The sequence below is a fragment of the Amia ocellicauda genome, chromosome 6 (genome assembly GCF_036373705.1).
Source record: "Amia ocellicauda isolate fAmiCal2 chromosome 6, fAmiCal2.hap1, whole genome shotgun sequence".
NCBI lineage: Eukaryota > Metazoa > Chordata > Actinopteri > Amiiformes > Amiidae > Amia > Amia ocellicauda.
The window spans coordinates 15851396-15875053 of record NC_089855.1 but is presented as its reverse complement, the minus strand read 5'-3'; the positions used below and the strand labels follow the sequence as shown (position 1 = coordinate 15875053).

Genomic DNA, 23658 nt, shown 5'->3' with positions numbered 1-23658 from the left:
AGCAATTCTCTTGGTTTTGAGGGATAACTCTCTTCTCATTGTCTAGTTTATCTCCTTCTCTTTGAATTTAGACCTTTTCACACTTTAAACAAAATGGCGACTCTGAAAGAGAAGCGAACCTGTGGCCAACGATGCGAAGACTTTGGGCACTTTGTGTGGAACTCAGAAAACAAGACTCTGATGGGCAGGTCTCTGGTGAAATGGGGTACGTCTGTGTGTCCAGCATGTCTGTATCTGGTAATGCAACTCACGTCTTAGGGTAGGTGAGACATAGACACTAAGCTCCTTAAGGTCTCGTCCAGGGAATTTGAAACTCTGAGCCGACTTGCTGTGGACTGCTGTTGAGGAGCTAGCTGTGTCCAGCTACTTCTGTTATCATACCATGAATCTGTGAAAGTTATTTTAACTGGTGGATCTGCATTTCAAACAAAAATTGATAAGTTATAAATGTTTTTTCATTTCGATTTGTGTTGTTCCATTTCAATGTGGCACAAATAATTAACATACTAGCTTCCAAAATGCACCCCAGAAGGATTTCTCTTAGGATGCCCATTCACTCCACTTCAGGCTCGAAAGAAAACGTTCTGAACTTGTAGGCAGTGAAGAGAGATGTAACTCTTTACACTAATACGTTTCTGGTCTAGTCAGATGAGTTGTATTTCTCAGAAGCACTGGGATATACCTTTTAATGTTTCAGATACAGAGTGTGTGTGTGTATCAAGCTCTGTTGTTTGGGTTGTATCAGGTCCTTCTGTGCATGAATCTTTTTGTACGTATTTTCAAAAACAAATATTTCAAGTGGCTGACCTTACCATGTCCTTGCAATCCCAAGAGCCAAGCATTATCTCTACTGAAAGCAATTATCAACTCGCAGGACTAAATTGGGGGGTTTACACTGAGATAAGTGCTCTTTTCCAAAATTTGTTTGGTGTTTTCCATTTGTACAGGATATGTTACTATCAGCTAAAGCAATCATTCTTATTTTACACAACTTTGAAGAGCTTAATCTGATGTTATCAACACCTGTTCTGCAAAACCCTTTCAAACTAGAATTCGACACCTTAGGTCACTCAACGAAGGGCACTTATTTATCGAAATTATATTATTGTCTATTCAATTCATATATATTTTTTTTTTATTTATTATTATTATTTTTTTTTAAGTTTTTCATTTTTTACACCAAGAGAGCTTTTTTTAGTGGAAATCTATTTCTAAGGTCTGGCTCTAAAACTTTTGAATTAGATTAATTTCTAGAATTAAGGACTTACTACATAGAACTATACAAAATCAGTGAACGATAACATTTTGAGGACACAGATAATGCTCACCACTGGAAGCTACTCAAGCCGCTTAAAACATCTATGACATACATTATGTTTATATCTCTCTAACATTATGAATTGCATAAAGGACCAATGGAGGACTAAGTAGATTTTAAGCCTTTATACAATGAATCTCATCCAGTGGGCAGGCACATTTGGATTTTCAATAGCAGTTTGTCTCTTGGCGAAATAGCTATAAAACAAGTGGTGTCACTCCACAATAAATGTTATTGTTTCGAGAGTCATCACAAATTGCCTTACATAATTGCTTATTGAGCTGGAGTTAAAGTCAAAAGGAGGGGTCAATAACTATTATAATTATAAACAGCATGGAAATAGAGAATGCATTACTTGAGCTTGATTAGTGCACAACACAAGGACTCGGGAACTGCACTCTTTGCATTTGTTTGGTATCACCATATGAGTATCTACTTAACCCTGTGCTGACCAAAACGCTTGCTGATAGCTGATGATTTATAGTACAATCAAATTAGGGACATGAAATAATCACACTAGATGTACTTGGCCTGAAAGTCCTACATTTTGAACATCTAAAAAAAGAAGGAAATCAAAACAAATAAGAGATTATTAAAAATACTTTTGCTAACCAATATTTTGTGTAGTCCAGCCTAAAGTGACCATTTCTCAAAGACACATTAAGAGTATTTAATGATTCATCTATTCTCCTTGTGCACAAACACTATCAAATACAGATGTGTTTTATTTCCCATTGCAGTCTATATCAGTCTTTACTATGTGGCCTTCTATATTGTGATGACCGGACTATTCTCCATTGCCATTTATGTTATGATGTCAACAATGAATCCATATGCTCCCACGTATCAAGACCGGTTAAAATCCCCAGGTAAGGAAATAAAACAGAAATGTTAATACTATGTAAAGAGCTTTTGAGTTGGCTATTATTCACTGCATACAGAATAATTGAACAGATCAAAATAGTGAAGAGAATAGTCCTATCTCCTAAAGTTTGTGAAAGGCAACACCTAGTAGAGTCCTGTAGAACGCCCTGCACACAATGGATATGCCTCTGTGTGGCATAACACTTCACATGGCAGTCGACAATGTGCAGTTTCCCATGCTGCTCCTCTCTTCTGCTCATAACCTGCTCTGCCAACCTCTGTCCTTAGGAGTGATGGTCTGGCCAGATGTCTATAATGACGATGATCTGGAGATTGTCTACAACAAGTCTGATAAAACAAGCTGGATGAAGATGACCAAGATCTTGAAGGACTTTCTAGCACGTACGTCAGAAACTGAATCCAAAAACGAAAGCAGCTTATTTATGTAGACAAATGGAGAAATAAAACAAACATCACACTTCAAGACAAATTCATCAACAGGAAACTATAATTGAAGGATTAATGTATGATACCCACAACAGGATCGATATATTCTGATTACTTAAAGACACCCACCACCCCCATACCTACAAATCATTAATAGTTTGTTGTTTAATCTGTCTTTAAATTTTTGTGACAATGATATATCACCTGGGCATCTGTGCACCATAAAGAATCTCATTCATAACTGATTCTCTCTTCAATCGCAGCCTACAATGAGTCCGCTCAAATCCACAACAGTTTCACTTGTACGAAGGGCAAGTACAACATCCAGCACAAGTTTGGGGAGCATCACACCGTCTCCTGCGCTTTCACCGATGAGATGCTGGGGAACTGCTCTGGGATAACCTACCCCACTTTCGGGTACCCGGACGGGAGTCCATGCTTCATCATCAAAATGAACAGGGTACATCTTCACGGCAGGGTGCAAGCTACAGATCAGGCAGTGTTTGGAATCTGGCTCTCACAGTTCTGAACACACTTGTGCTCAGTCCAGTTATAAAATTACTGTAACTGCATGTTTCTAATTTGCAAGCAAGACAGAAGATGTATATCTTACAATTGCTAGGACATGGTGCATTACTTCACTATATTTATTAAGCTTATATTAGTTGCCCAGCATGTTAGCCTGTATTAAGTTTAAATCTGTAAAAATAAATTGCAAATTCTGAATTAAGGAAATCTCATATGAAACTAATCCCATTGTCAAGGTTTCATTTATTTAATCTTGCGTTTTATTCCCAGATTATTAATTTTCTGCCTGGAGATGGAGTTGCTCCTTATGTCAACTGCACTTTGGCGGTAAGTGTAAAGATCAATATTGCTGCAAGCTATGGATCTGCTGATGACTAAAAGCGATATGATTATAATCCAGTTTTGAGATTATATACAGATTAGTGTATCACACTTCTTGAAGCCGAATGGGATATTACAGACTCAATTAGTTAACAAAAGATGTTAAAATGACAGAAAATATTTTAAATAAAGAAAAAGAGAAGGAGAAAAGAATGATGAAAACAAAAAAGCAATATGTGATGGCAGATTTATAAAGTGAATTTATATATACAACTGAACCACATTAAACTAACGAACTGGCTACATAAAAAGGGTTGTTTTCTTATGCAGTTGTGTCTTCCAGAAAGGTTATATATTTAGTTTCAATAGTTTTCAGTACAGTAGTTTAAATTAGATTAGAAAAAATAATGAGATCGTGATCCACATTCCTTCATTAAAGACATATGTTGGGTCTCTTTGAGCAGGAGGGCAGCTCGTCCAGTTTTGACGGATTTGAGTATTTCCCAGCAAACGGCACCTTTGACATGTCCTACTTTCCCTATTATGGCAGGAAGGCTCAGGTAAGCAATCGTGGTGATCCACTCTCACCTGTCTGCACACAGGGTGACACACACCATCGCCGGCACAAACATATTGTACAGTTTGTATGTGATGTGGAATTTTGTGCACTTGCAATACATCACATTGCTCCCAAAAAGCACCAGGGGACTGTTCTCAAAAGCACTCTATGCTTTGATCAAATCATTATTTTTTATTTAGTAGTGATAACATTGGGCCTTTAAAGAAATCAAAAATGACATTGACAAGCAGCCCTGAGAGATTTAAATAAAAGACCAAAGGTATAAAAACTCATGTCTTAGTGATTGCTTAAAATTAAATTGCTTTTTCATTAGCAGGTCCAATATGTCCCGTTATTTCCGGAGGAACAGTTTGTACTATTCAATACCAAATTATACATGCACTAATACTCTACTTAATACGATCTTGCTTTAAATCATCTGGGTGCGTACTCTTCTGGGGGGAAATAAAATAAAGTGAAATTACATCAAATGTACACCAATTTCCAGGTTATTTTAAAGCCAAGTGACTAACTAAACACTCAGCAGCAGAATGACAAAGCACTGGTGTTCAACTAGACACAGTATGAAGTGCATGCAGTTCCAACTACAGGAGGGTTTTAAAAACTGAGCTGAACTTCTGCTGCTTTTCAACTGTCTCAACAGCCTAGCTACACAAACCCTCTGGTTGCAGTGAAGTTACACAACGTTAAGGTGGACACGAAGCTGAAGATTGAATGCAGAGTGGTGGCCAAAGACATCTCCTGTGATAACTTCCACGACCCCTACGAGGGCAAGGTGGTATTTGGACTCAAGATCATCCAATAGCGAGTGACGGGCAGGACAACAGCCTTGTGACCGAGCCCTTGTCAAAAGATGCAGTAACCGCTATGTGAAACCCAGACTCCCATCCACCCCAAGTCTTTTATCACCAAGGCAAAACATCAGCCAGATCAGAAGTGGAAATTCTGTCGGCGTAATGTATTTATTGTTATTATTATAAATTGCATTCATGAAAGTTTTTGCGTGCTACAGCTGAGCTAGCCAGCCGGGGCAAGGTGTACGATAATCTGCCCACACCACCGCCTCCCTCCTCCAGTGCAGCTGAATGTGATACCATTTGCAAAGCACATCAGTGATTAGGGACTGAAGTGATGGTACAAGCCAATGTACAAACAAGTGTCTTTACTATACATCATCATCAGCTTTAAGATCTGTCATTAGCAGGATGAGGATCTGTATCCCCAATCTTGTAGAATCCACTCCTTTACAATCCAAAATTCTTATAAACATTGTTGTAGATTTCATAAACATCCCCATTGTGGTATTTTTATCTTTATCGAGGCACTTGGATCTAACAAATAGCAAAAAGTAACTTTATAGGAGGAGATCATTTTAACTTGAGCTTCAATATTAATGTAGCTGTGTATTTCACATCAAGCCAACAATAAAAGAAAGAAAACAAAAAGTTTCTTCATATGAAACCCTAACTAGTTTGGCTAGCTGGGAAAGGGATCAACAGTCCATCAGTTGGGGGAAACTATGTGGCACAGGATACTCCCTCTAGCAACACCCAAGCCAGCTCAGATGTAGCTGGAAACAGGCTATGGAACCAGGGCTCAACCAAGAACGACAAGAGAGTCTGGTAGCAGATATCCATTCGCTGCTTGATGCACATCTCTAAAGTCACTGAATATTATTTTGAAAAAGTTCAGAACAACCTCCAACCTCAACAGCTGAGGCAAGAAAAATTGTCCCCCCCTTCATTCATTTTATTACCTCTCCTTTACATCCCCCTCTCTGTTTGATCACCTCAACCTCTGGAACCAACCTGGAGAAACAAAAAAAAACTACAGCTAGGACAGGTTTTGTGACAGGAAGACCAGAGTATAGCATAGTATATTGCATCTTTCAATGGAATCTCAAAACTGTATAAATCAGTTTTATATTAGTTAGTTTATATACATGGTCTAAGACATGTTTGATTCTGACACTGGTTCTAAATTTTAGTAACAGTATTTGTGTTACTGTAAAAAACTGCAGAGAAGTGTGTGAGCACTGCGGAGCACTGTTTGAAGATGTCCAGCTGTCTATAAATGCCTTCCACATTTTCTGGTGAATTTACAAATATTTATGTTGTATTTAATGTAATTAATAGAATGTTGTGTGATGGCACCAATTGAATAAACAGATTAATTGTAAAGTAAAGGCTTGTTTCAGTTCATTAAAGATGCATTTTTCAGGGGGAGGGATAAACCCCTTCTCAATTGCCACATAGGTTATCTTCCAGTCCAGGTACTTGGAAGGCTTTTTGAAGATCTAGACCATTTCAGATAGCTCCTGTTGTATATTAAACTTGTGCAGAGCTTAAAATGAACTGCAGATTCTTCTTGCGATCCTTCAGAGGTTGAAATATTTACTCCAAAGTGGGGGGGTGGTAATCTTTCTCCTTCAACATCAATAGCATGTCTTCATGTCATGCTGAGCAGTGCTCAAAGGAGACAGATTACACAATGATCAATGTTTGCACTTCCTGTTTGTCTGCATGGAAGAACTGCTACCGCAGAGCCACAAACACTGCATATTAAGTGGCGGCTGTTTTACCCAGTGATGTTCAAAACTTATAAGCACCACAGCTTTTTACATGGGGGGGGTGGGGGTGCATTTGTGGCATTTGAAAAGTTTAAGCACTTCAACCTCAAAAGAGCAGTTTCTGTACTTGCATTTAAGTGCTGGAAGGGCTTTGTACAATAAAATGTATTTAGGAGAACTGAATTGTGTTTGAATTATTTCCAAAATTAACTCTATTCCCTATAAAAAATTCTGCCATTGAAATACATGGATAACAGACATGATTAAGTGTAAGAATGCAAAAATGGATAGACCATAGTGATGAATGTCCCCAATCTAAATTACTTAAAGCAAAACATGAAAATATGCTTAGTGTGATGCTCACCATTGAAGGGCACACAACAAATAACCAATTAATACAATTGTGACTAATAAACCATTTTAGGAGGGAGGGAGGGGGGGATGATTAATGCAAAAAAACATACCAGTTAAAAGGTCTTAAGATATGACGACAAAGATTTTCTTAAAAAAAATGCCCATGCTCCGTTTATTAATAAATCTAACAGAAGCAAATTGAACAGATCAGACCAATGAAGTCTCAGTGAACTCCAATCAATTACAGAAACGTTCTGTTGTCTTATTAAAAAAAAAAAAAAAACTTGCGTCTTTTAACAGGACGAGGCCAACAGTTCTTGCTCTCTTACTGTAGCTGTGAAGTAATCAGTGTGTATATATATATATTTATATATCTAAATATAAAAAAGGAAACTACCTGTTCAGCAACTGCTTTATAAAACTTTTAAAAATCTTCCAAAGAAAAACTGACAAATCTGAGTTACAAAAACTGTTAAAACATTCTCTATATTTAATTTCAAACTTATATTAGATTACAGAAAAAAGTACTTAAGTATCAGTACATTTTTTGTTTAAAAAGGAGATTTGTATGCATGTAAACACAACAATAAAATAAGTTTCAGATGTCTGCCTGTGAGAATTCAGGCACCTTCTATAAACCTAGTCATTTCAACTGTCAACAAATCCTCTAATATAGCTGCCCTGAAAATGGCAGTAAAACAAAACAAAATGGGGAAGAAAAAGTGAACTCATTATACAAACCCAAACGTACAAACCAGAAAACCATGGAACTGTTTTACACAAACAGTAATAAAAAATAAAAAAAAGATTCTCCGATGCAACTGAGCATTTAGGTTTTGCCTATCAGTCTTTGGAGGCAACCAGCCTAAATAAAAAAACAAAAAAAACAAATACCCTGCAGACACTTCCCAAGAAATAAATAAAAAATAAACATACTTTATTTTATACCGATACTGCAGTACAGGTTTCTCAAAGAACAGACTTGTTTGCTTTAGAGGGAATCCCTTTGTAATAATTAACTGAGATGGGTTAAGATGAACCAAGGGCAACTCAAGAGGATTCTGAATTTAACAAAAAATAAAAAAAAAATAAAAAAAAAACACACAAACATTAAGGATCCCTATCTACATCATTCTCTATTTGCCTAGTAGCTTGCTCTGCATCAAACCTGACCGGGGACTGGTTGAGATGACAATCTCGACAACAGTACTGGACTCCACTGGCCAGCACGTTGCTCCTCATCTGTGGACTCTTCACTATAGGCGACTGGACAGGGTAGAGTTAAAACATCTCACCACTGTAGCATTTGCCAAACAGAATTCTACAATATGTCTTTCATCTGGTCTTTAGGCTATTATAACAGACTGCCTAGCCATGAAATAAAAACAAACAAACAAAAAAAATCACAGGCGCCAAAGTAGAGAGTGCAAGAGCGACAGAGGGGATACTCCTGAAGATGGCTGTGGTGTTGTGGGAAACAGAGGTTGTGGTGGGCGGGGTTAGTCTTCATCATCATTCTCATCATAATCATCATCTTCCTCATCTTCATCACCCATGTAGGACACAGGAGTCTCCACCCTAGAGCCGCTGTAGTGGGACCCGTTCGAGCTGGAGGCCATTGTGCCATCAGCACCGCTGTCACTGCACACAAACACACACAAGCGGGTCGTTATGGCTCGTACAGCATCTCACCGTTACTGCTCTCCATTAGACTTAGACCCCGTTCATATACGAGACTTAGGCCAGCCCAGGGCCGGGTGAAAACTAGTCTAGCTTTTTGACCCAGCCTAAATTATTTGAGGTGGTCTAAAGGCAATCTGAATGTCAGTGCGTGACGCAACTCAAACCACCATATATTTTCCCTATATTGTTTGAATTACACAGTCTTATCGAGCTAGCCTTAAATGTACCCGACACATTTCACTGGCGCACGAATGTGTATTAAAACAATATGAATCTAATCAAAGAAGGTTTCCATTCAAATCAATGCATTTTGAAACGGGATCAGCTGTTTACTATGCAATCCGACATGCAATTATATTGAGCTGAGCAGTACAATTACAAATGCCGGCTTTGCCAGAAATGAAAGCACTGTTTACAATGTGGATGGAAGATAAATTAAAAAAAAGAAACCAAAGGAAGTGTGGGATCACAGAAGGCTTCTTTCGATGGGAATCACTCACTCACCTGACCAAGTTAAAAGGAAAATACAAATGCAAAGATGCAAAAAATAAAAAGTGGATGACAAACTAAGTGCAGTCCAGAGAAAAGGTTGCATATTTTTCCGGGGACATATCGGACTGAAGCACAGCACTGAAGACACCCACACTTTTTACTTACTAATACTATATTTATATACGCGCGTGTGTAATACACATTTCAGATCTTAAATCTTAATAGGCTATTGACAACTAATGCATTCGATCTCTTGCAATTTAATGTAGATGTCCTACTAAATGTGCTTCACTTGTAGAACCAAAGATAGACATTTGAAAAGGGAAATATTAATTCGATTCCCATTGAACCAGCTGCAATTTTTAAAATTATATTAGTAAGCTTCGGCTGCAAAGGGTGAACGTGTTCTAATGAGGGAAACAGACCAGCTATCCAGGCCCAGAGGTGTGCAAGTGTACATTAGAGCAACACAGGCCTACTCTAGAGCACACCGGTCACTGATCAATGTGAAAAATAAAATAAAGCACTGAAGAAAACTGGCAAAGTATTTAAAAACAGTTCCGTTCCATTCCACACAGTAAGTGTTACTTTAAGTTAAAGAATCAAATTCGAATTTTCTATTGATACTGCAGAGGCGCCTCTATACAAAACAAAAACCATTACAAACCGGTTCATTTAATTTAATGAAGATTTAAATGCCGAACTCAAAAGCTGTACAGTAATTCCTATCAGTACAAATAGCTGGTTGATCACTGCAATCCACTGATCAGCTTCAATGTTTATGACTTGTGTTTCTGTGCAGGGCTAACCAACCAGTTTATCTCAAGGGCCTGCAGGGCTTAAGAATTCCCAATCAGCACTGGATATAAAAGCTGGCAAACCACAGCAGTTTTATACACACTGCAGAGCTGAAGGAACACCTACCTCCCAGTGTGGTACCGGCCACCATTAGAGGACATCCCCCCAGAAATGTACACGCTGTTTATTGATCCCTGAGCCATTTCTGTAAGGGAAGAACACGCTGTCAGCACCACCCCACACCAAGATCCAGTTTTAAAGCACATATCTGACATTGTTGAGGGCATTTTCACACTCCTAAAATTGGTTTTCATTGGCTACATATTGTACCATCAAGGCCTTAATAACACCCCAAAATAAATTTGCTTAAGCAATGTCTGCAGGACTCAAGTTGGCAAAGAAGTGCTATTAACAAATCTTATCACAGCACTAATGTTGAAAGCTATTACGGTAATGGGCCTGGGACTACTAGGTACACTGTGGCTGTAGCAATGCGAGAACAAGACCCAGCCAGCGGAGCAGCGCTCGGGAAGTGGACCTGTGACGTATGGTTCCAGAGCCTTGGGCACGAGGCTCCGGGCGGTCTTTAGGTCTTCTGGTGAACACTTTCCCGCCTCTAAGCCACATGCCATGCCCATGCGTTTCAGCACCTCGATGTCGTCATGGATTTCAAATGTGTTGTCAAAATTAAATAAATATTCAAACCTAAAGAGGGGATAGGAGAGGAAAAGAAAAAAAAGTTAACTACAGCAATTACCAGCTGGAAAATAACTGCCCATCACACCTCATGATCAGATCCAAATGAGAAACTTTCTTCATGGTAGTTGCAGAAATTAACTTATACGTGTTGCTTATTTAATACAGTGTGATCATGGTGGCACAAAACCAATTACAAAGTTTTGAGAACAGCTGGCTTCAAATTCAAGGCAGATTATGCATTGTTGGAGTGTGGTATAATATTAATAGGGTATTATAAACTGAACAGCCCTGGATTTATGACATCGAGGGACAACATACTTGTCATTGGAGATGCTGCAATCAATGACTGTCTTCTTGCTGGTGTTCACGATGATGAATGGTAAGTGAATGACTGAGTTGGGAGGAGGGGGTCTATTCGTCCGCTGCTCTTCTTGACGGTTTCTCTGCACAAGGTTTTTAAAGGCAATTTGCTGAAAGAAAATGTAAAAACAGGAGTTACTGGAAGGTTGCGGCAACAGCTTTTAAATACACTATAAATAACAGTAAGGTATACAGTATGACTAGGCACCAAGCAAATTCAATATCCAGTAAAATGGAAGATGACATGAACCCCACAGCATTTTGTTTTGATGCTGTAATCGGACTTAAATCAGTCAGACCAAAATTGAAAAGGGAGCATTTAACTGTCCAGAAGCATTTCTAATCCACAGACGATGCACTTATTTCTTGCAAATTGCTTTTACCAAAATTGAACATGTAATTAAAGACCAGCTGCACAAAACAAGCATCCTGCATTAAACCTCTATGAGAGGAGTTATGCTCTAAATTCCAACTGTTACAAAGCAAATTAAGAGCATGCAAGGGGGCTTTGCTGCATTACATGACTTTTTTCTTCTCAATAAGGAATAAGAGAAACCAGCCAAAGCAAGACCACAATTCAGTGTTAAATAGTTATGAGTCAGGTTTGATTCTTTAGGCTCTTGCTGATGGGTACAAAGATCAACACACATACTGATGGCATTAAGTTTTACATCAACTGCAAACTACAGATTTTCCTTTGCGATTGTTTTGCATGGCAAACCCCACTACATACAGACATGCTGCTCAAAATAAAGGACAACTTTAATTTATTTAATTTAATTTTCACCTGTAGAATGAGTTCTTGTAGTTGGGATTGTTTTTGCTTTATTCTTTCAAGCCGTCTTTGTCTCTCCACCTTAAAAATACAAAAGCATTACAAACTGTACTTGGAACTGTCTTGGGACTGTTTAAGAAGGCCCTTGATCATTTTTTTTTTTTATCCCTAATGGAACATTGATTTGTAACTTCTTGACAACACTTTTTTGACAACAAAAAAATACAGCTTTATAGTAATTGCAGTCAAAATACTAGCAATGTTCCACTACAAAGGTTTTCCAAATACTTCTGACACTTTAAAAAAAAAAAAAAAAATTGAGCCTGGAGATCAAACAACTTCATGGAACTGCCAGGGTGTCGGGGAACTTTTCTGTACCTCTAAATTCTGACATTCCTGAGCTGAGTTGGTGGGGAGTCCTATCCATTTGATTTCCTTCTTCTCTTTGGAGATGATGTTCATCGCCATCAGCACATTTAAGGCATCATAAACTCTGCGTCTGATGTTCTTCTGGTCATAAACATGCTGACAAAAAAAATATCTTCACTTTCAATCTCCATACATATTTTTACTTCTATTGTTAAAGATTTACCAGCAAGCTGAAGCAGTCTGTTTATCTGCGTCTGGCCACAGGTGCAGAGCAGTACTTACTGAATCGTTAGGGGAGATGTGGTTGTCCGTGTTGCTGAACTCGGCCACTAGTTCATCGGCCACCTCATTATAGGTAGTGGTTCCCTTCCTCTGAACCTTCTCACACACCTTCATGGAGAAGTGTCTGAGCCCTTTGCCATTCTTCTCTCCCTTCTTACTCCGCTTTCTGAAAAAAATTATAATAATAATAGTGAAGGACAGATGAGCAAAAGTCTAAAAAAACTCCCAAAACATTTAAACTATGAAATGTTGTATAATAAGACACAGACTTAAAAGGTTTTCCAAGAAAACATACAAATCATACTGCTCTTCAGGTTGCCCTGAATGTTTTACAGTACTTGGTTGGTTCACTCCGCAATCAAATTTAAAACAAACAAAATTGCCTTCTTAAAAAAACATTTACGCTCTTAGGTCTTAAATCAAAAACTTGTTTTAAAACTGGTGTTACCAGGTTAACAACATGGCCACAGATCCTTTTCCAGCATGGATTTCCTTAATATCTTGCAACTACATTAAAGGGATACTTTGTTTTTTGGGCATTTTAGCCTGATGTCGTCTTCATATGAATCCATGGAAAGCTTTTTTAATTCTGTGCGTCCTATTTGAAGAAATTTGAATTTTTCATTTGGTTAGCAAAGCACAACTGAAGAAAGTCAATGGCCATAAAACATCCACACTCAAAAACCGACTAATAGACCTTTAAATACTCAAAAGCTTGGCTGTTTGTTATTTGTAGTCTTACAATACTATAAATAGTTCAATAAATTTTTTAATTTACAGGTAATCTTAAGAAATGAGTTTCCACATACTTCCTTACTGACTGATTACTTTCGGTTCTACCTGCCGGTTTTCATTTGTGCACAGCAGGTGTATCCTTGCGCCAACCTCATCACAGCTGATGAAGTGCTAAGTTCGGCAAGATCGTTCCAACAGGAAAACACTTTTAAACATATTTAGCAAATTACTTTTGATTTTGTATAGACAAAGTATAGAATACTTAATGTACAAATGTGCTCCACACAGCTTCTGAGAATTTAAAAGGTCTATTAGCCAGTTAGCATTTTCCGACCATTGACTTACAGCAGCGTGCGAAGCTACCAAAACAAAGGCCTTCCATGGATTCATAGGACTCTGGTTGAGTAAGACATCAAGCTAAAATGCCAGAACACTGAAGTATCTCTTTAAGGACAAAGACAAGACAAGCTACAGAACAAGATGGTGAAAAGGTCCCCTGACATTTCTTGTCCAAGGCTGGGATATAAAAGAGGTGTCAGATACCTAAACAATTTCCAACCATTTAATCATGTCTACATCAGACACCTAGACACTTGCACTAAGCACAAAAAATTCTGGATCCACACAATGTCAGATTTAAAAAATGTATATGAAAAATTAAAGGATAACATTTTCCAAACTATTGTATTTTCAAACCTCCTGCATGCAGAGAGGATGGACCTCCCCGTGCTGCCTGCCCACCACACGAAGGAACACCACTCACCCAGTGGACCATGGCGAGGAGTCGGCCGCTTGGCTCTGTGTGATGAACTGGGTGTTTGGTGTGTGGGGGCTGCCCACCAGGATGGCATTTGTGCCTGTGGATCTCTGAGGGGTGCCTATGACCTGGAGAGAGAACACAACAGCCATGAAAACAGCTGCTTACAGAAGATGCATGAGACTGCCTTTCAGGCCCATGAGCTCACTGAAACATCTATTTTCATATTGGAGGGAAGTGTAACAGTACAATCACGGTCACCATTTGTTTCAGAGCCTAACAGATTATTGTGAACATGACAGGGCAATATAAAAACACAGCTCATGCATATTACGAAGAGCAAAAAAATATCTGGATTTCAAGATTTAAAATAAATTCCTAAAACCATGTTACATAAACCTAATTTTGGAAGAATAAACTGGGCCTCGGGTTTTCCAGCGAGTGGATTTCAGAGTTATTTCCCTCTGGAACGGTTTAGCACATTAATTGGATGATGTTGGTATTTACTCTGACCCTATTACTTGCTGCTGACATGGATTTCCTTGATCATCTTAAAGCCCAGGTCACCTCAGTCAATGTTAATGGGAGGCATTATGATGAAGATATTTAGACATGTAACAGCAGGCGACACCAACACAGTGTACAGTGCCCAGACTCTGAAACCCAAAGGTGTTGAGTTCTAAAAACAAAAACCCTGTTAGAGGCAATAATTCAGTGAGCTTAAGTGTAATAGAAAAGTTACAGGGCGTGGTACAGCAGTTCAATTATGGACGAAGCTGGCATTGTATTCAGAGCAGAAATGTTCATAAAAAGTCAAAATAAAGAGGCTGGTTTAGTCTGCTACTAACAGCAATGGGGACTGCCCAACTGAATTTAAAGTTAAGGAGGAGGAAGATGAGCCACTGATGCCATGGCTGTCAGTGTTGCTTGCACATACAATGACATGTTCCGTCAGGAAACAATACACAAAGATTGTTAGAATGAGAATATAGAAATATGGTATTGGAAGCGTGTACTACCTGCACTAAGGTCCGCCTCGTAATCTCAGGTTTATTCATAAAACTAAGATTCAAATTACAATAAGCAGCCTCAATAACCTGATGACCTACCATGTGTGGTGTGATGTTGACATTGGAGGGACCGAGCGTTTTCGGCAGGAGCTGCTTCCCCAGCGTCGTGACTGCAGACGGGTGAACGGCCACCAGTGACACTATACCTTGAAGAAAGGAAAGAAAAGTCACCTGTCGAGACTTACATGTTTGGAAGTCAGCAAAATGTTTTAATAACTAGAGCTGGAAGGTAAAGCCATGAGTTTTGTTTGAAGAGACAATAGGTAGAAGTGAGAACAATAAAATCATGAAGGTGTAATAACAGCTAAAGCAACTAAGGAACAGATGGAAATTAAGCGGGGTTCAGTAGCTGGTAAACCTCTGGTTCATTTCATTTCAATGGATTGAAGACCAAGTGAAAAGCAGCTCAAAAGGTGATAAAAAAAGTTTAATCTATAACAGAAGTATTAGGGGTTTTCTATAAGAAGTCTTAAATAGTTTCTTTAAAAGATTATTGGTTCAAAGGTATGAGGGCAGTGTGAGGCTGCTACAGACCTCTAATTAATTAACATTTGAAGACAAAAAGAGGTTCAGTGTACTGTGTTAGAGCAGAAATGCCACCACTGCGCTCACAGGATCAGAAACTGAGAACAATCCCACCCAGCAGGGCTGCACTGCCACCTAGTGTTGAAGCAGCAGCTCTGAGCCCAATTTAGAATAAGCATGGACAGCTTGACAGCAATTTGTTTCTGGACTTTATTTCTGTCCTACTCTGTCCAGTGAGATCCGTTAAAGACTTAAAATTTATAAGGAAGTCTCCAGTTTACTTTATTTGAAAATGTTCTGAACCAGGAGTATAACAAAAAGCATGGACTGTAATGCAAGGAACTAGACTTTCACATTAAAGATTTCAAGACCTCCAGCTCCAGCCCAGTCAAACTGTACCTTGCTCAGTTAACCTGTGTTTATGTAATAAACAGCAAATTCTCTGATGGGGCTCACTGATGGTAGTAATTCAGGCTGCAGCAGTTTAAAAAGTAATCTATTAATCCACCGGACTAAGTCAAGCTTCATGAACTGCCCAGGAGGAGAATTCGGCGGAGGTTGTAAATGATTGAAAAAGCATGGAGGAGATCCAGGATAATCTCTGAAAGTCCAGTAAAACCTTACATTACACATACTGGAGGGCCATCTACAGCTGTACATCAATCAGACTATAGAGTACAGTAAAGTGGTAGACCAAAAGCCAAAATTGCCATGTCACAGGCCTGATAGACAACAGGAGAACCCTGTAGTTGGGATGGAGCTCTACCCCTTACTGAATCACGATGACAGTCACATGAACCATCTCAAACAACTCTACTTACCTTTAGTTGGGCTGAGATTTTGGTCTATAAAAACCTTCAACTCTCCATTTGCTTCTATTAGACCAGCCTAGGAAGAGAAAGATTAAAACTGACTTTTAGAAGGACTTCAGGTCAGAACACTAATTCAAGTTGGAAGCAGACAGAAGACTCACCATAATCAAAGTCATGGGTGGAAAACATGGAAACGTCAATTATGTCCTATACAGGACACGAAACTATCAATTACTTCCACAAGAGACTAAGATTTGTAAACATACTTGGAAAATGTATCACTTCGATCCAATATTGACAAGTTAATTGGTGAAAAAAATCATACCGACAATATTCCAATTCTTGAGACTGCCTCAATGAACTATCAACCCAGCCTTTCTACATCATAACCAATGCAGCAAATAAGACAATACACCTTTTTAATGACCATGGAAATGTCTATCTCACGTAGATATTAGATCGCAAATTTGCAACAGAGCATGCATACATTTTATTGCTTTGACAGTAGATGACTGGGCTGTGTACAATTTCCTCACCCTAACCCCAGCACCCATCTTAAGTAGGTCAGTCCAGTAAATCCAGCCTTTCAGTTAAACAACCAGATTAGCAAAAGTAGAGCACAGTAGGAAAACTAACTAATCAATAAATGTGACTGAACAATAGAGGAAGATGAGAAATATGCAAATAGCAGAAATTTAGAATGTCATTATGATGAAAATTGGGAGCTCCTCATTGTAGTCACACTGCAAACCTGAGTAGGTATACAAAAAGCATGCTTTTACACTGATCGCTTTCATGTACACACACAATGATCACTTATTAACTGTATACCAAGCAAATATTCAGTTACATAAATCCCTAGCTTACAGTAACAATTATATTGTTAAATATTCTACAACACCAACACTAATCTGCAACACGTACTAGGCAAGGCAAATGTCCTCATGTTCACAATAGGAGCTCTCAATCAGACCTATATCCATCCATATATTCTGGATACTACTGTAATCCCTGCTGCTAAGATATGATGTAAACAAAACTTAAGTCAGAGAATTTATTTTGCAAGCAATAGCGTTGAACAGGTTTGGAACACCATTTTGTACATCAAATCCATATTAAAATAAGAACTCTTCAGATACAGAGAAATACAATTTCAGTTTAAACTAAAAAATGCAATCAGAAAGAACTATAAGTTGAGAATCAATGAGAAAATATTCTGAAATTCATAAGGAGTTCCTTTTCAAATGTAAATAAGTGGTCTGTCTTTTCTTTACAATATACCAAGCATAATAGATCAACATGATCATATGGATTTCAAATGCAGGTGAATTTCCATTACAAATACAATAAATCAGTAAAAACTTACAAACTACCTTCCTGCTACATGAACTCAAGCAAACTATTAGTAGATTGGGCATTCACAGCAACAGGGCTTTAAGTAACAGACATTTTCAGAAATGTGCAAAACATTTGACATTAGAACAGACTTGTTCAGAAAATGAAATGTATAGTGTTAGAGATCATTCTGGATCAAACTCCTTGGGGAATAAAATTGAAAGTCAAAACCAGCTGAAAGACCATTCAAATCACAAAGGCAAAAAATATTTAGGCTTCAGCAAACAAGTTTCTGAAAGCAACAGTTTAAATGAGCAAATTTAAACAAGCTAAAATTGGTTAGGGAGGGAAATGACAAATTGTGGTGCACCATTCAATAAAAGTAATACCAGACGTACTTGTTCTCTGAGACAGCGGAATAAAAGCATATGAATGAAGCAGTTTTAAAGAATCAGTGCTAAAGCTAGCAGTCTTCAGACTGGAAGTCCCAGATAACATGCGCAAGACTTAACAGACGAGTTAAGGTAAACCACTCCACAGGCATGTCAGCAGGCTCAAAATCAAATTATCTACAATATGCACAATCGAATGACAAATACCAAGACATTCTCTGCAAACTAACACTATTCAGCCCTTCCACCGCCTGCAGGGACTTTTGGCATATCCCCAACACCTCCAGCATGTCTTGGGTAGAGCCATTCATTCTTGCCAGAAGCCTCACACAACACTGGGATATCTAGCAAATACGCTGCGGAGAGCAGTGCCAAATCCCCCCACAAATAATCAAATGACTAATTTACACTCAGAGGCGGTGCTGCAAGGCATACACCAAGGCAAACAGTAGACCCTAACTGGCATACAGCAGCTGTCTACATTCAATTCTCAAGCATCCCCTGTCTCCAAGACCAGTTGGGTGAGGACAGCTACAAATTGTTGTTTACATACCTAGTTATGCAAACAGTTTAACTACTAGGTCAAATTCTGTAACAAATGCTACTACACAATTTTGAAATCACTTTTGCATCAAAAGTTTGGTATAGTTTGTTGATGTTAAATCAGTCGGAAACAAGAATACACATAAGCAAGTGGTCCTAAATTATTCATCTGGATAAGTAACTAAGTGTTTAATGCCTTTTTATTTATTTTTTTACTTTGACATTCATTTTTTTCACTGGTGAAATAAATATTTAAACCTAATAGCACTACAACCAGAACAGTCTCCTACCCCAAGCAGTGCCTCACATTTGGACAAAGTACTTAATATTCCTCTACTTCAGTAAACATAACCCAACACATGCAAACCCAAACTGAGGGAGGCTGCAACAAAAACACAAGACAGTATGCCTCCCTCCCCAAAAAGGACTAAGACCCAGTGGTGTTGAACTTCACTAAAATCTCATTATTCTAGTGGTTTCAGTCCTTCAGATTATGCCAAATATAAAGCCTGCTTTCTTCAGGTTTCACTCCTAGCACTAATCATACAGTCCCATAACCTATTAAAACAAAACAAGAATGACCTTTAGAACTATGTCGAAGACCAAGGACACATTTGCTCAAGACAGTCTAGTTAAAACTAGCCTACTTCCTGTGGAAATTTTTTCATTCAATTATGTCATGTCCTTCCAGCTGACTTAGACCTGGGAAACTTGACAATTCCCAAGACTACCTTTAAATGTTACAGAGCATGTGCACACTTGGCAGTAGAGGATTAAGACTGACACCCATTGGGTTCTGTATAGACTTTTGAATGGCAAGCAGGGACTGAAACAAGACAACTCCCCTGCAGTGCATGGCTGCTGTGGAGTTTTGCCTTTCCCTTTTTCTAGATCATACTGTTGTGTGGTGTGGTCAGTGGTGAAAAGTACTTATGTCACATTTAGTAAAGCATATAATGAGATGGTTTCCTGTCAAAAATTTGCAAAAAAAATTACTGGTATCTGCAGCAGTGCATTCTGACTCTCCAAACAGGAGCTTGGTGCAAGAAATACAGAAACTGCAAGCAGACTCTCTCATGCTGCTTGAATTTCAAGTCTGCAAGCACAAAAAAATTCCACAAGATGATGAGAGGTCAGGCTAACCTTTAAAATGAGTGTGTGTGTGTGTGTGTGTGTGTGTGTGTGTGTATATATATATATATATATATATATATATATATATATACGTGTGTTTTTTATATATATATACTTATATAAATTCACATAGAAGCCAGAAGATTTACCCAACAGTCAAGACCTATCAAAACTATAATTTGGGTTATGAACAGACATTGACCAATAATAAATATGGATGTCTAATTATAACCTAATCACTAATGACAATAGTACATTTATATTCACAGATGGGATAGAACATAAGGTTACAACAAGATGAGGCTATTTCACTCCAGCTCATTTGGTTTCCAATTGAAGCAAACATTTTTGAGGGAAGAAGTCAACATCCACTACTTGGCTGAGCAGTTTATACCAGATACCCACAACTCCTTAGGTAAATAAGTGTCTCCTATATTAAGTTAACAAGTGTTTTTAATTGCAAAGTGTGGTCCTCAGGCCATTGTTGTCCATAATGTAGTAATTTGGCATAAATGTCAATGAGCGTTTAGAGCACTTGAACCAAATCACATTGCAATCTCCTCTATACTCTTGCCATCTACTCTATTCAGTTATTATAGCCTCTCTGTTCGTGACATTACTTGGAAACCAATTATTTTGGTCAATCTCAACACTTTCCTTGAAAGCAACATGGTCTGTACAGGTAACCAAACATTTTAAATTCGGTATTATGGGTACTGTATAATTTCAACAGCTCCCTTAATTTAAATCCTATATTCATTGCCATTTCCAAACATTTGTTTTCCTTCTGTACAATGTATAGAAGAACAAAGTGGCAATTCTAGGCTGCTTGAAATCCATTACCACCCATGTGACATTTATAATATTACCTGCATGTAGGTTTTTGCATGCATCAAACGCTTGAAGGGGAAAAAAGAACGGAGCTTGCCAGGTAAGATCTTCACTCTATATAGTGAGCCTGCCTTGCCCCTGTGATTACAGCATTGCATTTCTTACAAATGGGATTCAACTTTTCATTACATCATATACTAAGTAAAAATGTATTGTGCTATATAATTTGAGAACACATATTACTTAAGATTGTATTGATATAACTAAAGTCTAGTGGACAAAGTACATGGTAAGGGTATTGCACACATATATATATATATATACACACACCTATTTTTACTATCACTTGCTATTTTTGGGTGTAGGGTGTTTCTCTTACATGCAGAAAGACATTGCACATTTTGATCTCAGCTAAATAATACAAGATTTTGCATAATGTGGTCTCAAACTTTAGAATAGTTCAACAACCTTTAGCATGTGTATACATATAGCCACCTAAAATGCATATATAGGTTACTGACACACAGAAGAATCGTCAAATGTGAGCATCAATCTTAAAATATTGCCTGGTCTGGCTCATGTGAACTGTACGATTCCCTGTCAATTCCATACCCAGTTACTCACATCTTTTGCCATGTTACCAAATACTGGAAGAAGGGATGTGAAGATGTCTTATAAAGGAAGAATGGCTCAGGATGTTCTGGAAAAGCTCCCCTATAAAAGAGAAAAGTCAAACAACAATACTAAGTTCATGCAGACTAATTTAGGTTTGAGAAAAATGTAAATACAATTCAAATACCCTTTTGTAGATAAAACAATCTTAGACCATTAAACTTGCAGTTTATCAAAATAAACTTCAACCCACACAAATAAAAGGCAAACAAGGTAAATAAATAAATAACTCCCCTTTGAAGTGAGCAGATATACCCCAACCACATCCCCAGCTTAGGCCTGACTTTCCAGTGTAAACAATACCAGTCAACTTCTTGCTGCTAGCAAGGTATTCAAAATCATCAAATTTGGGAAACATTTGAATAGATCCTGCACTGCTTCGAAATACTGTGTTGCTTCGTATTATAACGTTTCTACATTAAATATTAAAACCGAAAACACATGTTTAATATGCAGGCAATGCAATATCCCCATTCATTAGCATGCAAGCTATGCCTGAGTTCAGTGTGACAGTTTGAATAGCATTAGGGACACCACAGCACTAGGCCTCAGGTTTTATTTTTTCGTGTTTAAACTATCGTTGAAACTCGTGGTCAAGGAACTATAGATCCGCGAAAGTGAACAGATGCACGTCGAGGGTAAACGTTTCAGGAGGCAAATCATTGCGTTTGTGGGGGGGAAAAAAACTAAATAAACAAGTTGCATTTTTGTTCACGATGCGAGGCCCGCCGGACTGCCGCCAGCATCTCCATTACTTTAGATCAGCAAGAACCGTCTCGCAACACAAAGGTTTACGGTTTGAAAACGCAATATAAAGCCCTTCTTTAAACGATATTTGCAAATTGCCATTCGGTTTTATATCGTAAACCACCTCGAAGCGGGTTTATTTGGTTGTCACAACTTTAAAAACAATATAAAACGAGGCCTACTCTCGGTTGGATGTGCAGAGTCCATACTAAACTCACCCAGGCTGCAACCTGCTTCGGATGCATTTAGCCAACTACATATACGAGACTAAATGGTAGAAACGCTACTATTCTGCATTATTTACCAAAAACTACGTGTAATTATAAGACCACGAGTCTTAATGATAGGGAAGGGTACAAATCGAAACAAACTTGCACAACCGATACGGTGCACATGCACATATATAACTACATTTTGCAAGCCCTGACGAAAAAACAAAAGCAAGACTTGTAATTTCCGATTAACTACAATAAACTTACAACTGCACTCCCGTCATTCAGCTTCTCTTCTGCTCCTGTTTTTGTTGGCAGTGAAGAGGAAGAGGAGGTCTAAATCCGCACACCAAACAGGAAACCAAAAACTAAACACAAAACAAATATAATATCGCTAAATCTGCGATTGTCAAAACTAAGGGCAAGCTTAACAGTTGACGGTTGCATTCAGTAATCTGCCAAAACTTATCGTAATTTATAAGAGATATTTTTTCAGTATTCCTGGCAATTTCCTCTCAACAAAATGGATGCTTTGCCATTTTGCTTGATTTCTTACCAGATGAACCATATAAAAGAGCTCATTTCTAGTACAGTAAACCTGGTAACACATTTCACGATTGAGAGGTTTATTTCTAAATATTACATTGCTATGCGAATGGGTTAGTGCATGGACCGATTACTGTTTTCTGGGAGCAGGGCTGTAGTTTCTTGTCCTGCCTCGCTCAAGTTATTATACACCCCAGTGTGGGATGCAATGTCGCTTGCCTTTATCGGTGGTTAATTTAAAAGATAACCAGTTATGATAGTTGGTTGCACTTGACAAGAGTCAGCCATTTTAGTTTAAAAGCCCAAACAGGACTTACAATAAAGCCTGGGTTATTGGTCCTTTTAACTAGCCGGTTACCTTGCGAAGAGGCACGACTTCCACGTTTTTATAACAAAAAAAGACAACTTTTCCTGCAGATCAGCCGTGCAAAGCCGAGAAGTACCTCCGGGTTGGTCTTCAATAAATAAACGTCATGCACACAACTCCAGACCCACGCATTCAATCATGTGGTGTAATTATCTCCAAAACCTGCCTAGCACTGCTTGCCTGTCGCTTCATTCATCTGTGTCAAAACTACTCCCCCACGTATTAAACCGAAACCTGCTGCGCTTTTGTCCTGGGGACTTACTTGTTCAAAACACGACACATAACCTTAACGCCCTAGAAAATGTGGGCCTCCGATTCTCTTGGAAAAGTTGGTTTTATGTTTTAATGTGTTTTCTTTGAACCTGTCAATGCTGAATCCAATTCAAACGGCTAGTTCAACTACCCTGCGTTTGCCGCCAGCCTACCTCTTCCAGCTCTGTGTATTCTTCCTCCGTCCGACAAACTGATCTTGGCGGTGTCCAAAAAGCGAGCCGTTTCATTGGACACGCACGATGTGTCGTCACCTTGCAACGCAGCGTAC

At 38.4% G+C, this 23658-nt stretch overlaps 2 protein-coding genes across 8 annotated transcripts; one reads left to right on the top strand and one right to left on the bottom strand.

The window, feature by feature from the left end:
- Positions 1-20: 20 nt before the first annotated feature.
- On the top strand, positions 21-6243 carry LOC136751069 (potassium-transporting ATPase subunit beta-like). Its single transcript, XM_066706341.1, has 7 exons — positions 21-205; positions 2059-2187; positions 2471-2584; positions 2893-3089; positions 3428-3484; positions 3943-4038; positions 4702-6243. The coding sequence occupies exons 1-7, from the start codon at positions 94-96 to the stop codon at positions 4861-4863; spliced, it is 867 nt and encodes a 288-aa protein (XP_066562438.1). The 5' UTR covers positions 21-93; the 3' UTR covers positions 4864-6243.
- Positions 6244-7124: 881 nt separating this feature from the next.
- On the bottom strand, positions 7125-23590 carry tfdp1b (transcription factor Dp-1, b). Of its 7 annotated transcripts, none has more exons than XM_066706336.1 (13): positions 23543-23565; positions 22472-22572; positions 21198-21287; positions 16348-16414; positions 15041-15147; positions 13938-14059; positions 12440-12605; positions 12167-12313; positions 11801-11869; positions 10972-11123; positions 10493-10659; positions 10081-10159; positions 7125-8622 (listed from the first exon to the last, which is right to left on the bottom strand). In XM_066706336.1, the coding sequence occupies exons 3-13, from the start codon at positions 21207-21209 to the stop codon at positions 8481-8483; spliced, it is 1230 nt and encodes a 409-aa protein (XP_066562433.1). In that variant the 5' UTR covers positions 21210-21287; positions 22472-22572; positions 23543-23565; the 3' UTR covers positions 7125-8480. The 7 variants fall into 7 exon arrangements, with proteins under 7 accessions (XP_066562433.1, XP_066562431.1, XP_066562432.1 ...); XM_066706334.1 differs by lacking the exon at positions 23543-23565 and adding an exon at positions 23380-23514; XM_066706335.1 differs by lacking the exon at positions 23543-23565 and adding an exon at positions 23109-23347.
- Positions 23591-23658: the final 68 nt, after the last annotated feature.

Bases quoted from the DNA above. Each gene is read 5' to 3' on its own strand.
- tfdp1b (XM_066706338.1), bottom strand. The intron at 11,870-12,166 runs GTACAGAAAAGT...TGTATTTTTAAG, and splicing joins AGGAATGTCAGAATTTAGAG to GTGGAGAGACAAAGACGGCT. The intron at 11,124-11,800 runs GTGAAAATTAAA...ATTTTCTTTCAG, and splicing joins TACAAGAACTCATTCTACAG to CAAATTGCCTTTAAAAACCT.
- LOC136751069 (XM_066706341.1), top strand. From the start codon at position 94: ATGGCGACTCTGAAAGAGAAGCGAACCTGTGGCCAACGATGCGAAGAC. The intron at 3,090-3,427 runs GTACATCTTCAC...TTTTATTCCCAG, and splicing joins TCATCATCAAAATGAACAGG to ATTATTAATTTTCTGCCTGG. The intron at 4,039-4,701 runs GTAAGCAATCGT...CTGTCTCAACAG, and splicing joins ATTATGGCAGGAAGGCTCAG to CCTAGCTACACAAACCCTCT.